Source organism: Chrysemys picta, chromosome 9 (genome assembly GCF_011386835.1).
Source record: "Chrysemys picta bellii isolate R12L10 chromosome 9, ASM1138683v2, whole genome shotgun sequence".
NCBI classification, from domain to species: Eukaryota; Metazoa; Chordata; order Testudines; family Emydidae; genus Chrysemys; species Chrysemys picta.
This window is the reverse complement of record NC_088799.1, coordinates 101,698,406-101,713,215: the sequence shown is the minus strand read 5'-3', so window position 1 is coordinate 101,713,215 and position 14,810 is coordinate 101,698,406. Positions and strand designations below refer to the sequence as shown.

At 39.1% G+C, this 14,810-nt stretch overlaps 1 protein-coding gene across 3 annotated transcripts in view; it reads left to right on the top strand.

The window, feature by feature from the left end:
• STK26 (serine/threonine kinase 26) overlaps window positions 1-14,447 on the top strand; it is a 61,345-nt gene extending 46,898 nt beyond the window's left edge. For 2 of the 3 annotated variants that reach the window (XM_065556766.1, XM_065556765.1), the window contains exons 4-12: window positions 1,646-1,702; window positions 3,501-3,609; window positions 3,705-3,862; window positions 8,237-8,422; window positions 9,045-9,193; window positions 9,868-9,961; window positions 10,459-10,521; window positions 10,609-10,745; window positions 12,536-14,447. In XM_065556766.1, coding sequence (XP_065412838.1) covers window positions 1,646-1,702; window positions 3,501-3,609; window positions 3,705-3,862; window positions 8,237-8,422; window positions 9,045-9,193; window positions 9,868-9,961; window positions 10,459-10,521; window positions 10,609-10,745; window positions 12,536-12,560 — 978 coding nt within the window. In that variant the 3' untranslated portion in view covers window positions 12,561-14,447. Of the gene's footprint in view, window positions 1-1,645; window positions 1,703-3,500; window positions 3,610-3,704; window positions 3,863-8,236; window positions 8,423-9,044; window positions 9,194-9,867; window positions 9,962-10,458; window positions 10,522-10,608; window positions 10,750-12,535 lie in introns of those variants that run through there. The other variant, XM_065556767.1, reaches the window with a different exon arrangement.
• Window positions 14,448-14,810: the final 363 nt, after the last annotated feature.

The following is a 14,810-nucleotide window of genomic DNA, read 5'->3' as shown; positions in this document are numbered from 1 at the left end:
AACTGCAGCCCATAGAATTTGCTCATGTCTTAACACTTGAGCCTTTTTTCATGGAAGTGTAGGAAAAAATGGAATAAAATGTGTTTGCAGTTGTATATTAGTAGATTGGACATCAGATTCTTGCTCTATATGAACCAACCATCTTCTGAAACTACAGACTAAGGGCTACCTCAGCATCCACAAATGATTGTCTTAAGAACTTCTGACTTCCTGTACATGGAACTTCAGAGTGATTACTCAGTATTGAAGGATCTGGTACTGTAATACATGGACATCTCAACAGATTAAATGCCAAGCATTTCTAGGCTTTCACCTAAATTTATGAACTGGGAGTTGAGGATGAAATGGGCCTTCAACTGGTGCTAGTGAGGTCTGCTTAGTTGCTGAGAAGCAAGTTCTCAAGAATGCACAAATGAAAGGTGCATCTTGATATTATCATATCTGACCTCTGAATGGACTTTTATCTTTATGTAGACAACAATTAATTTGCTTTGGTCTAAGGTCCAGGATTAGTCTTCTCCTGTACCACCTTATGTAGGACTGCTTTGCATTACAGTAGTAGAGCCACGTTCACAGTGCCAGAATGACTTCACTGTGGGAATGTCTCAGATGTGCTAGGTACCATGTAAACGTGTAGGAAGAGACGAGCTCTTCTTCAAAGAGTTATTTAGCTACTGGTTGAAGGCTCTTTTCTACAGCAGCGTGCACATGAGCCATACAGCAATAGCCAAGTAATGCACAAGAAAATTGTTTCGGGTGAGCCTATTTCAAATGGCACCAATAATTCTTAGCTGCTGAGGACTTAGTTGTCTGATTTGCTTTATAGATGACTGGATCCATCTGAAGCAACAGTTTAGTCTGTGGCTTACTGGTGTACCTGCATCTCGCAGCTACATCCTCTTCTTCTTGTTGCTGTTTACAAGTATCTCCAAGGGCGTGTTCAGTCTCTCAACTTCTGTGGAAAGGGTTTTTGAGAGTCATGCAGAATATAGCACTCAAAAGGGATTTTTAGGATAGTGGACTGACTGAATGGATTAAAAAAAACACACTGCATCTAATTTGAATGACAGTAACCATGTGCGAGTCGCAACAATACTCAACCTTTGTAATTCCTTACAATTCAGTATGTGGTTTTTGACTCAAGTGATATAGTTCAATAAATTTCATTCAAGTGTGTGCTGAAAAAGTGTGTGGTCTTTTTATTTTCATGTTACTAATTTTTAGTGCAAAAACCTAGAACTGAAAAGAAGTGGATATTTTCGCTTAATTTTGGTGGTGCTAAAAAAGATTTTTAAAAGTATTTTCCTGTTTATTAAACCACATTGCTTCATCTAATAGCACCGTAGATATAAAATATGAAAAGCTATTATTGTGCTTAGAAATGGAAATAAAATTAATTGTCTTTGGTAGCCTGAGCATTCTTGGAGGAAATGCTGCCGCCTGTTAGTGTCTCTTGCCAAATATAATGAAGAATAACTTTATAGTTAGTGGACTGTTGCATTTGGGGAGGGGTCTGTTATTAACGCAGTGTACCTAAATAGTACCTTGAAATAAGTGATAGTGTTTTCCAGTGCAGTAAAAATAATTCTTTACAACGTTCAAACCATTTTATGTGCCTAGTCTCACCATATTTCTTTATTTATAGGGCACAAAGTTATGGATAATAATGGAATACTTGGGTGGAGGATCCGCTTTAGATCTTGTAAGTATTATAATTTAGTGCAGCTTGTTGGCTTCTTAAAGTAGCACTTAAACTATTTTTCTTATTAAGCAGAGGAACATAATAATACTTGAAGAGTGTGGTCCCTGTTGGAAAAAGTAATCTGTCATCTCAATTCCAGAGCGGTGTTCTAGTGAAGAAAAATGTGTCTTTAACTAAAGATTATTTAGATGTTGGCTGTTCGTGCTCATCTTTGGGTTCATATCCACTCTCGTTCTTTATGCCAGCAGTCAGGTTTTATGTTTATTCCGTTGTGCGTTTGTATATCTTCTTATGAAGTTTGGACTCTGGAGGTAGTTAATGTTGTTTTAGTCCTGCTGTATGACATTCCTAAAAGTATGAATATGTGCACTGGTTATGCTAAACAACTTTTCCTACTCAGTGACTTTGCATTAAGGTTTGTTATTTCACTGTCTCTAAATGCTGAGAAGTGGTGTAAAGTTTCCTAACTTGCCATATCATTTTTTTAAAAAAATTGGTTTTATTAGGAAAAAATGTATCCTTGCTTCCTTTTTTCAAAGCAGACTATTTATTCCACTGGAGTACATAAACTGTTTCTCTTGGAGTGGGTCTTGGGAATGTAGTGTGCACATAGAGTGCAGTTAATATTAAATGGTGAAACTGAGTTGGGTTTTCTATTTTCAACAGTTTAAATTTAAACATACCAAGTGCCTTTTTCTTAAGAGAGATGTAGTATTCATGAAAGAAGCAGTTTAGGAGGTGCTAGAAGAGCACAATCCTCTGTGTGGTAATGTGTGGTTTCCCCAGTAGAGCCAGACCTCCGCTGCAAACTTGAGAAGACCTGCCCTTTCCTGTAAGATAATAGAGCCACAGTGCTTCTGCTTCTTGGCTTCTGGAATTTGAGGACCAATTCTGTAGTACCATAGATCATTTTTTTCCCATATGTTCATTACAAAGTGTGCGTGTGCTTAACTTTTTTACAAGTTGTTCCTATGACTTTATTTAAACTTGTTTATGGAATTCTGAGGTAATAACTCAACAGCTAGAACAAAAAAAACATAGTGAAAGTGTCAGTGAACAATTGTCAGGAGCTCTGGAACTAAGCTCTTTAGTAAATCAAAAATCCCTTTTAGCCATTGTGGTGGTTTGAGAAATCTTTCAAAAGAGTGAGCCAGGTGTAAATGGATGCATTGTTTGTGGAATCTGCAGAAATCATGAAACAGCCCTTGCTTTCCCAACTGGCAATATCTCCACTTACTCTCTACAACCTTTTCTCCAATATGGTGATGTAAAAAATCTGCAACAAATTAAAAACATTGGGACAATGAAATTAATGGAATTGATATCAAAATAAATAATGCAAAGAGTGTACTATTTGTATTACTTTTTCATGGTTAAGTGAATTGTAAAAGGTAAAACCTCAGTTTCTTTGAGGTGCAGAATTTCTAGTTTATAAGTGCTGCAGAAACCAGGAACTTTTGCAGTTAACTCCAGTTTTCAATGTAGTACATGGCTGGGTGAGGAGAGTCTTGTATACTGTTTACCCTTTTACCATTGAAACATTCCTTAAGTTATATAGCAGTATTACTGTGAGCATTACTAAAACTGCTCGGATCCACTCCTGCAGGAGCTGTGACCCAGTATGTTTAATCGACACATACAGTGAATCTTTTCATTTTGTGCAGTCTGTTAAAGAAACTTTTTATAGCAAAAAAGTTGAAGTTTCAAACATACTGTAGCTACATTTTAATAAATGACAAGGCAGGGATTAAGGATAAGATAGGGAGTATTGTTTTAATTGTAATGTTTCCCTCTAAAGCTACGGGCTGGTCCATTTGATGAATTCCAGATTGCTACTATGCTGAAGGAAATCTTGAAAGGTCTAGATTACCTCCACTCGGAGAAGAAAATTCACAGGGATATAAAAGGTGCATAAAACTTTAAATATTAACTTAATTTCTTTTAAAGTAATAGCAGCAGTGTGATAAACTACATTTTACTTCCTCTTTTCCCTTCCCTCCAGCTGCCAATGTGTTGTTGTCAGAGCAAGGAGATGTTAAACTTGCTGATTTTGGAGTTGCTGGGCAGCTGACGGATACACAAATTAAGAGGAATACCTTTGTAGGCACACCATTTTGGATGGCCCCTGAAGTTATACAGCAGTCGGCTTATGACTCAAAAGTAAGTATTACTATAGAAATAGTTCTCTTATCACTGCAGCTTCAGAAGAAATTAGTTTGACTTCTGCTTTTGAGTTTTGAATTGTATGTAAGTTACAAATAGTTTATTCATTTTATATTTTACTACAGAACTGTAATAATCATGTGACTGACCTTTTAATTTTATTTCCACACACCATAATGACAAGTAGGTGTTTGTGTGAGCCAGGGGTGGGCAAACTTTTTGGCCTGAGGGCCACATCTGAGTATGGAAATTGTATGGTGGGCCATGAATGCTCACAAAATTGGAGGTTGGAGTTTGGGAGGAGGTGAGGGCTCCAACTGGGGGTGCGGGCTCTGGGATGGGTCCAGAAATGTGGAGTTCAGAGTGTAGGAGGGGGCTGCGGGTTGGGGTGTGTGGGGGGGGTGGGGCTGGGGATGAGGGGTTGGGGGTGCAGGAGGGTGCTCTGGACTGGGACCGAGGGGTTCAGAGGGTGGGGGCGGGGGGATCAGGGCTGGGAGTTGGCACATGGAAGGGAGTCAGGGGTGTGGGCTCCAGGCAGTGCTTACCTCAAGTAGCTCCCAGAACCAGCTGCATGTCCCCCCTCTGGCTCCTATGTGGAGGTGCGGCCAGGTAGCTCTGTACGCTGCCCTGTGCCACAGGCACTGTCCCTGCAGCTCCCATTGGCTGCAGTTCCCGGCCAATGGAAGCTGCGGGGGCGGCACTTGGGTTGGGGGCAACGTGCGGAGCCCCCTGGTTGCCCCTACGCATAGGAGCTGGAGGTGGGACATGCCTCTGCTTCCGAGAGCCATGCGGAGCCACGACACATGAGGAGTGGGGCAAGCCCCGGACCCTGCTACCCAGCGGGAGCTCGAGGGCCAGATTAAAACGTCTGAAAGGCCGGATGTGGCCCCCGGTCTGTAGTTTGCCAACCCCTGGTGTAAGCATTTAATTCACATTCGTTGTAGCTTGAGTGATAGACGTACAAGGGTATGGAAAGTTTGCCAGTGAATAACTTGTATAAAATTGTCAGAGAAAGCACATGGAAACTCTGTATACTGCATCAATAAAGACAGCACGGTCCTACCTCTGCAAAAGTGCGAGAGCTCTGTAGGGCTCCCGAAAAGCCACCAAGTGAGTTGGAAATTGTCATTTTAGATTAATTTCTTTGGAGCAAGTCCCCCCAGGATACTGTCAAGGTGCCAGATGTTTTTGTTTCCATTCCGTGCTCTATTATTGCTATTGCAATCAAAAGGGAAACTTTCAAAGATTAAAAAATGACCAGTGGGAACCTGCTTTTCAAAAGGAGCAGAGTGAAAAATGGTGACTGAGAATTTCCTGTTCCATTAGCTTCTAAAGGTATTGCAGTCTTTGCAGGAATTTCCAGAGTGCAAGTGTATATCCATGTGCACTGACTAGATGACCTAATAGAGCTCTTCTGTCTCCATTATCTATGGTTCTGTGGTCTATATTGCTGTGCCTGGGAAGTAATATGTAAGCAGAAACCTAAAGTATTTTTATAAACATTTTTGAATGTAAAGTTTTTTAAAGGGTCTCCTGAGGACAGTGATTTTCAACCTTTTTTCATTTGCAGATCCCTAAAAAAATTTGAATGGAGGTGTGGGACTCCTTTGGAAATCTTAGACACAGTCTGTGGACCCCTAGGGGTCACTGTTCTATGGTAACAACAACCTTTCACAAACCCCTAGTCTGCAGACTCCCAGGGGGTCTGCAGGCCATAGGTTGAAAACCACTGCCTTAGGACATATATGATGCCAAAGGTTTTAATATAGTGACTGCAGATGAAAAAGAAAGTAACTTTAATCGCAGTAGGGCAGTTGCTGCTAACTCTGTTGATGTAGTCATGATCCCACTGCCTTTCATGTAGCTGTTGGCAGAAGGTTCCATAGCTCTGGGCCGTATCCTCTCTGCTGCTTATTAGCACGGGGGACGTTTAATTCTCCCATGTCGGCAGTTGGTCTGAGGAATGACAACAGGTGCTGGAAATGAGCTTGGATGATAACCGAGCCAAGAGGAGTGGTAAGGATACCCCTACCCTCTGCTCAGTGACAATTGGCAGTTGTGGGAGGGGAGGTGCACTCAGCCAGTGAGACCTATTTTGGGTGATGGTGTCCAGGGATGGAGGTAGAGAAGTATACTTTGGTATAGCCCATGATGATCTAGCTAGTGCCGACTGACCGCTGGTATTGTAATCCCTGCTGTGTTGTGACACAGGCTTTTAAAAAAAAAATACGAAGAGTGAGAAATCTGGAAACCTCTGAAATATTAACATTTATATAGGAAGATTCTTATTATGGATACTGCTGGTTTCCCTGAGATACGAAGATACAAATCCACTTTCAATGGGAGTCTACCAAAAACTTCTAGGAATTATGGATAGTTATACTGAGTACATCTGCATTCTGATGGAGACTCTTTCCAAAGACATTGAGACTTAATAGAAATACATCTGGACAAGAGTGGCAAGGAGGATGGTTTTGGTTTTCTTTGTCTGCTTAACTTCTCCTGATTGACCAACAAGAGGCATAAATATGCAATGGAATTGCATTAAATCTAGAATCAGAGGGGTAGCCGTGTTAGTCTGAATCTGTAAAAAGCAACAGAGGGTCCTGTGGCACCTTTAAGACTAACAGAAGACTAACTTCTGTTAGTCTTAAAGGTGCCACAGGACCCTCTGTTGCATTAAATCTAGAGTGTAAGAGAACGGTCATGGACTACAATTCTTTTTTCCTAGGAAAATTTCAAGGCTTCCATCAGAGGGTTTCATTTTGGTTACCAGACTAATGCTTTGGCTTCTAGATTGAAGTAACCCCTCAAAATGACAGATGATATAATGAAATAAATCTGCTCTCTAGTAGATTATTTTACAGTTCCCACTTCTCAAAATTACAGTGGGGCCCCTTGTTGATTGTCTGTTGTTGAAATGTCACAAACTAGTTTTATATTCAGATTTAATATAGCAGCAGAATTACTTGTGAATGGAAAGGGAGGCTATAGAGAGACAGAAAATATGTAACCCTATTCTAGTAAATGGAATGGCTGGAGTTATAACTTCTCTACTGAATGTGTGCAGTTGCACTATTCCTGTGTTTGTCGACTTGCTATCTGGGATGGGCACACCCTGTACATACACAATGAGCAAAAACAGCTGAGCCTGTTTAAAAGCTACTCTCCCCCCATGGCAGGTTGGTGTTGTCTCCTTCTCCCTCAGCAAGCTAGAGAGAGACTGCTTGCTTCTGGCCCACTGCCCTCTTATAAGGGCCAGCTGGGCCCTGATTGGGGCGTGGCCCCAGCCGAGGCTGGTTCCCCAGTCAGTCTTTCCCCAGCCCTCCCCAGGGCTGCTTTTAACCTCTCCGGGCAGGAGCGGGGTCACCACTACAGAGCCATTTGTAACTTTAAAGTTTCCTCATGGTGGTGGTGGTTCTCCTTCATTGTTACTTGCACAGTAGATTGCCAAGTGTGAAAACTAATATTGTATCGTAAGGGGAAAATATCTGAAGTGGGAAAGATGATTAATTCTGAACAAACACATTTAAATACAAAGGTATTTACATGCCTGACATCTGACTTACTGTGGCTACTGGTGAGTATTGTAAGATTTGTAACAGTTATCTGGCACTTTTTCCTTTAGTTCTACTCTAAAGAGACTCTTCCAATAGTTACATGTCTCAAATTTTGGGGAAGTATGGTGTTTCAGACCTACCTAGAATGTTTGTATTTTCCTAATTAATTTCTGAAATAATCAGTCGGGTAGGAAAGAGTCATTCATGAAGATTCATTGATGGGTTACTTATTTTCTCCCATATTGGGTTATGACTGACCTCTGGGCCTCTTTTTTTTGGTCCGGAGGAGGGGGGTAGAGTTGGTGGGGAAATATTGAATACTAGTGTTCTTCAAAAACTAACGTTAAGAATACAAAGTTATCCTTCTGAAAACCAAACAATTTTTAAATGAAAGCTTCTCAGAAATACTATTTCTCTTCAAAAGCACATACAGAATGCATCTAAGTATGTCTCTGGTGCTCAAACATATGTCACTTGCACTGTGGAAGGGAGAGTGATGCTGGGTAACTTGTTTCAAAAGCACCTAAATCGACTTAAGCTCGTGGGTCAATTAAGATTTTTTGGAAACTTTACCACTTTCAGCATAAATTTCCTTGTGTTTTTTATATTCATCACCTTTATGCTGTGTTAACAGTGTGTAAAATATGTGTACAGTAAGCATGTTTAAAATGATGTATGTAATTATTGCGCTGTCAGGAGCTCTTACAGAACTCTTCTTTACTGTTGGCTCGAGTATAGAATTCAAATAATCGGTGACACCTCAGGCTTCAGCTTTGTATTCAGTGAGAATAAAACGATTTCATTCCCCCAGGCAGACATTTGGTCTTTGGGAATCACTGCTATTGAACTAGCCAAAGGAGAGCCACCCAACTCTGACATGCATCCGATGAGAGTTCTGTTTCTTATTCCAAAAAACAATCCTCCAACTCTATTAGGAGAATTCAGCAAACCTTTTAAAGAATTTATTGATGCATGTCTGAATAAGGACCCAACATTCGTGAGTATATTTCTCATGTGTGTCTGTCTTAATGCTTGCAAAGATCTTTGACTGTGAAATATACTATATAGGTGGTGGGTGTAACGTGAGAGTCTGTGACTTTGTATGGTTCTCTATTGCAAGAGGGAGTGGAGTACCTTGTCGCTACTTAAACCTTACTCCTCCTCCCCATGTAAAGGTGTCGAGATGACTAAAGAAAGTGATGATGGGCTCCAGAGACCGCTTTCTAAAGCACAGAAAGAAGTAGTATAATGCAGTATCTCTGGAGAGGAGGAAGCGTGGGCCGACCTTGAATGATACCCCAGCAAGACTTGCACTTAAATATTCTATTTATTCTGGTTACAAACCTCATTGAATTGGAGAAGTATCATCAGTCAGCTTTGTCTCGGTGTCTGTTATCTAATACAGAAATCACTAATTGATCAATTCTGTAGCTGCTGTATGGGGTGATCATATTCTTAGAGGATTATAAATGTAGGTTGTGTTGGCTTCTTAAAAGCTGCTGTTACTATATGGATGTTCGATTCTGGGACTGGGCCAAGGAGGAGATGTTTTTAAATAGCATTTAAAATCACTACAACTTTATGTAGGATAAACATAAATATCTTTGTGTTTTTTATAGCGCCCGACTGCAAAGGAACTCCTGAAACACAAATTCATTCTGAAAAATGCCAAGAAGACGTCTTATCTGACAGAACTTATTGACAGGTTTAAGAGATGGAAGGCAGAAGGGCACAGTAGTGATGAATCGGATTCGGATGGTTCTGATTCGTAAGTGTGTTTTAGTATCTTTTCTGAACATTACTAATGCAGTAGTGTTTCATTTGTGTTTTGAGTTATAGCTCACTGCTCTTGTTGTGCTATGCTATAATCATTCTCTAGCTCATGCATTAGCAGCAGCCTTGCATGGGTCTCTGTTCTCCAACTAGAGCCTATAATGTGGTGTGCTTGTGTACTAGCCTTCCGATCTCTGTGGACTTAAATTCCACTTCTGCTTCTGTGACAAGCATGTCATGTCTTAGGCTTGCCCCAGTGTACTCTTTGCCCTTGCTACCTAAGTACCAAACAGTTTGGTACAGCTAGCACTTTCTGGTCAGGAGAGCCCCCAGGGTTAAACTCTTCCATTTCCTGGACATCTCATCATTGGCTCATGTAACTGTAACCACATTCATTGGGCCACATAAGATGATGTCCCTTGCCCCAAAGAGCTTTCAGTTTGAGTTGTAACACGAGAGGGAAAAACATGTTAGGGAGAGATGAGTTAAAACTATAAGATCTTGTAAAGTTCACTTTATTGAACCTTTATTGTTAAATAAATTGACATGAATTTTTAAGGCAGATGAAATTAACCATGCAGTTTCATTTGCATGCTCGTTACCTGTGCTAGTAAAGTTTGTGTTTTTGACCACTATCATTGTAGAAGGTATCCTTGTGATTTTCTTTAGGGAGTCCAGCAACAAGGAGAATAATTCTCATCCTGAGTGGAGTTTTACTACAGTTCGAAAGAAGCCAGATGCAAAGAAACTGCAGAATGGAACAGTATGTACAATCCGAAGAGCTTTTTATTCTTAGTGCTGATTGGAAGCTGTTGTAAGGAATGTGATATTTAGTAACTGGTAGCCAGTTAAACTCAAAATAGTTTGTTGACTTTTGCTTCAATCCTTACTTTTATTTTTCATAAAATAGCACAAAAATATCTGCTCGTAAAACCCCAAAACTAATTAATGGTGAAGTCCAGTGTCCATGGCAGCTTAATGGTAGAGCGTTCATGGCACAATGTCTGTCTATAGATTATCTTAATTTTAAAGAATTACATAGAATTAATCTGACAGAGAAATGAACCATAATATAAAATGGCATTGCTTCAGAAATATCATCAAGCGTTTATTTCCAAACCGCACTAGATTTGTTGAGGTAAAGTATGTCTTTGTGATGTGTTGCAAAGGTTCTGTTAAATATCAAGTCTTTTAAAATGATGATACAAGCATAAATATGATTGCTTTTATATATACATATATATGTTTGCTAACTTTTAGGATCAAGATCTTGTGAAAACCCTGAGTTGTTTAACTATGATAATCACACCTGTGTTTGCTGAGGTAAGTCGTTAATTCAAAGATCTCTTTAAAATTTGCACAAGCATTTTATAAATCTTTAAGGTACATCTGTGTTGGTCTTTCACTCAGCTTAAACAGCAGGACATAAATAATGCTAGCAGGAAGAAAGCAATTGAAGAACTTGAGAAGAGCATCACTATGGCAGAATCTACGTGTCCAGGGATCACAGATAAGATGGTGAAGAAACTTATGGAGAAATTTCAGAAGTAAGTTGGTTTTTGTGGGGTGCGAGGGGATGTGTGTGTTTAAAAATATATATATTGAACGTAAACTATGTTAAAAATGTTACTTAGGTTGCAACGTTCTGCTCTCAGATTAGGAAATGCCAGTGTTATAATTACCCAGGCAATCTTAATTCTGCCCCGTTGTGCGTCCATCCTATGTCCTGAATGAGGCTAGTGAGCTGTGGAAATAATCTTATGCCATCATGTAGTTAGATTTTATCATATGCATGTGGGTAAGAGGGTACCTGACTTGGTTTGCCTTCCACCTCCCCAAGTCCTCTGCCCCATGAGCTGGAGAAACGTCTACCCCACGTGGTGCCCCCTGGGGGAGGATTTGGTCATTGATGCTGTTTGCTGGGTGTGGAGGCTAGTTGGGGAGACCACAGCCAGTTTGGTTCACTCCCCTAATCACCCTATTGTAGCTGGTTGCTATACAGAGGTTCAGTGTCTATCTTTAGAACGTTTGTGATCAGTTGTTATTTGGTCAAGCTACATAAAATCTTCCAGGAGGATGCAAGTGACCGATAATAACTGGTGATTTTCAACAGTTTTTATGTTAGCAAAACATGTACAGAATTTCAAGAAAAGCCACATCTGTAGCCTGAGGGCTTTGTGAAGGTGCTATGTCCCCATTGATTTCTGTGTAACCCAATACAGTATAAGACAATAGCATCTATATGTTGAAACATTATTGCTATTTTAACAGACTGAGAGTAATCAAAAACCTTTATGATCACTTTGTTTAAGGTGGAATCATAGAAGTTGGGTCAAGTGTGTTTTCTTATCCAGTTTCATGTCATTTGTTAGACATACTGCATTATATGTAATCCCTAGACTGCAGTAAAAATGACTGTTTATTCCCTTTATCTGCCATCTTTACATGCTGAGCACCTTTCTATGCAAATAATCTCATTGAGATCAACGGAGAGTCTCTTCTCAGCATGAGCAACCGTGGCAGAATAAAGGGAGAATCTATTTGAGAACTTCATTTCTTTCTAGAAAACCTTTTAGCTATTGTAGTTACAAGTAACCTGAAGTGTTACTTGTAACTACTGTAAATGAAAAATTAATGGTAAAAACAATCATAAAATCATAGAATATCAGAGTTGGAAGGGACCTCAAGAGGTCATCTAGTCCAACCCCCTGCTCAAAGCAGGACCAATTCCCAGCTAAATCATCCTAGCCAGGGCTTTGTCAAGCCGGGCCTTAAAAACCTCCAAGGAAGGAGACTCCACCACCTCCCTAGGTAACGCATTCCAGTGTTTCACCACCCTCCTAGTGAAATAGTTTTTCCTGATATCCAACCTGGACCTCCCCCACTGCAACTTGAGACCATTGCTCCTTGTTCTATCATCTGCCACCACTGAGAACAGCCGAGCTCCATCCTCTTTGGAACCCCCCTTCAGATTATTAATTAACAATTATTCTTTGTTCTTTATTTACCCTGCAGTTTTAATGTAGACAGTTCCTGTAATTCCTTGGTGAAGAGACATTTATAAACCTAAACAGGGGAGCAGATAAACCCTTGACTAATTACAAAAAAAAAAAATTCATTGCATGTTATTTCAAGGGTCTTCTGTCAGAAACATTGCCCCTTGGTTTTTTTTCCACATCTATGTAGGCAGTCCGGTTAAGAGCTAACATATGTGAGATAAGATTAATGCACTTACTTGTTTAGTAGCTTTATACACTGAAGTGTGGTTAATTCATGGGCTGTGTACCAAGTTGGAATACAGTGAATACAGTTCTTATGTGTGTATTTTTATGTATAGGTTTTCTGTTAATGACTCATCCTAAGAAACTTCCCATAAATGACTGCTGTTTCATATGGACCCAGTGAAACCCACCAAAACTACTTCAAGCTTGGCAGTGCTTAGCTCATGAGCTCCTTGTGCCTTTTGGATCTTTGCAACGTATTGATGAGGACGACGACGATGATGATGATGATCAAGGATTTGGAAGAACCTACTTAACTATTTTGTGATGGTGTACATGGTTTTATATTTTCAGGAAATTATTTTGTAAAGAACAACTTTTAATATTGTAGTTTCATCTGTTTAATCAGATAAATGTTGAGGTGCAGTTTTGCTTTTAGATGTGGCCATTACTTTAGTTAATAGGAAGTGCAAGTACAGTATGTTTTGATGCTCTTTTGTTACTGTACATTGATGGGAACGTACAGGTCTTTTGTATTCATAAGTTAACTTTTTTGTAAATCACTAACAAGCTTCAGAAATAGCTTTTTTTCACAAGCATATTCAAAACGTAACGTAGTGGGTAGGGTGTTGCTGTAGCACCTGCTTCGAGCACCATAGTTTTATCATACCCTGAAACTAAACCTGCAACAATATCTATTATACTTCTAAATTGGTACAGTATTTTAGGCAGCTCTATGATTATACACATTTGAGAGCAATATGTCCGTAGTTTGCAGGTGATATGTAGCAGCAGGTATATCCTGATGTACAGTAGATGTATTACCTTTTAGAACAGATTTAGAAGTAGTAATTAAATCTTATTCATCATGGTAGGAAATTTAAAGCAATACAGATGCAGGGTGGGGGGGAGGGCCTTTGGCAATAATGGACAGAAATTGAAGTCCAATTTAATTTAAATTTCTTTCTTTTGAGTATAAAAACAGCGCATTGTATGCTTGGGTGGGAGGTAGCCAGAGAGAAGTCGGGTGTCATGTGATAAATACCTCACAAGCAGGTATCCGTATAACACCAGCGTTTTGTGTGGTGGTGGTGTTTTCCTGTAAAATATTTATACACTTCTGTTCTTAAAGTACATTAAATGCAGTACATCAACATCACTTGTTTATAATTTTCTGAAAGTGTATTTTAAATATGTATTTACCAGTTAATATGCAAATAATTGAGTTATAGATATTCTTTCACAAAAAGGTAGTACTGTGCAGTACAAAATGATTTTTTTTCCTAAAGTAGGTAAGACTATAAAATTGCTTTCAGTTATATATTTATGGTACTGCTAGGTGGGCAATATCCTTTTTTCTTTTCAACCCAGTATGTATATTATGCTGAAGTTTTGAACTGGGATTGTATTTCAGTACTTAGCTGTGGAACTGTTGGTGTAAATTTATTTTTGATAAAGGCTGGATGTGTTTATTTTATGGTTCCTGCACATTTTGTTTTTGCACAAAAGTCATTTTAAAGAAATCTGAAATATATCTGCCAAATATTGGAAAAGTAACGGTGTGCAAACAAATACTGCGTTTTTAGTCAAAAGTTGCCATGACATCGTTTTTATATAAAGGACACTTGTGAGAGATGGTGGTTAGACATGCCAAGGTGTGCCTACACTGTAAAAATTACTTTTAACTCCTTGTTTTAATTTTAAAGAAATGTTTCTGTTTAAAACTTTTCATCTGCTATAGAACTGAAACTCAATTAGAATTTATATCTGAGAAAAAAGTCTGGAAATAGTTTTGAAAACAATAATGTTACGGATTAAATAAATATTTTTATAAGTGTAAAAGCAGCAAAAGTTGTATATACAGTTCATCTGAGGCTTTCCAAAATAACTGCATCACAGATACAAATGGGAGTGCTCCTCTAGCGTATGTAGTTGTTAGTCCTGTAAATCTGTTTATAGATGTAGCTTATTTCAATGTTTTGGGGTTTAAAATGGTTTAAAAATAAATATTTAAGTTCTGTAAACTTTCATGACCCTGCTTTGTTGTGCATTTTATTTTGGGTTTAGTTAAATGTGCAAAATACTGTTTTACGGTTTCCAAGTTTTAAGTGTTTCTATTTAAACAAAAGTGCTCCTTGCAAAGAGTTGCATGTTAACTTAGAAAATGGTGTTTTTTCCCATGCTGTCCCTGTCCAAAGAACACCTATTGGAATTTAGACAGCGTGGAATGCTAGACATGTGGAGCAACTCCAGTATTCAGTTTGATCTCATTCTTGAAGCATAACCTGTCAATACGTGTGCATGCAGACATCTATATGGTACCTTTGACAGAGTTGTAGACACTTCAGAACGTCAAAATTTCACTGTGAACTCATATTTTAGATTCAAGGT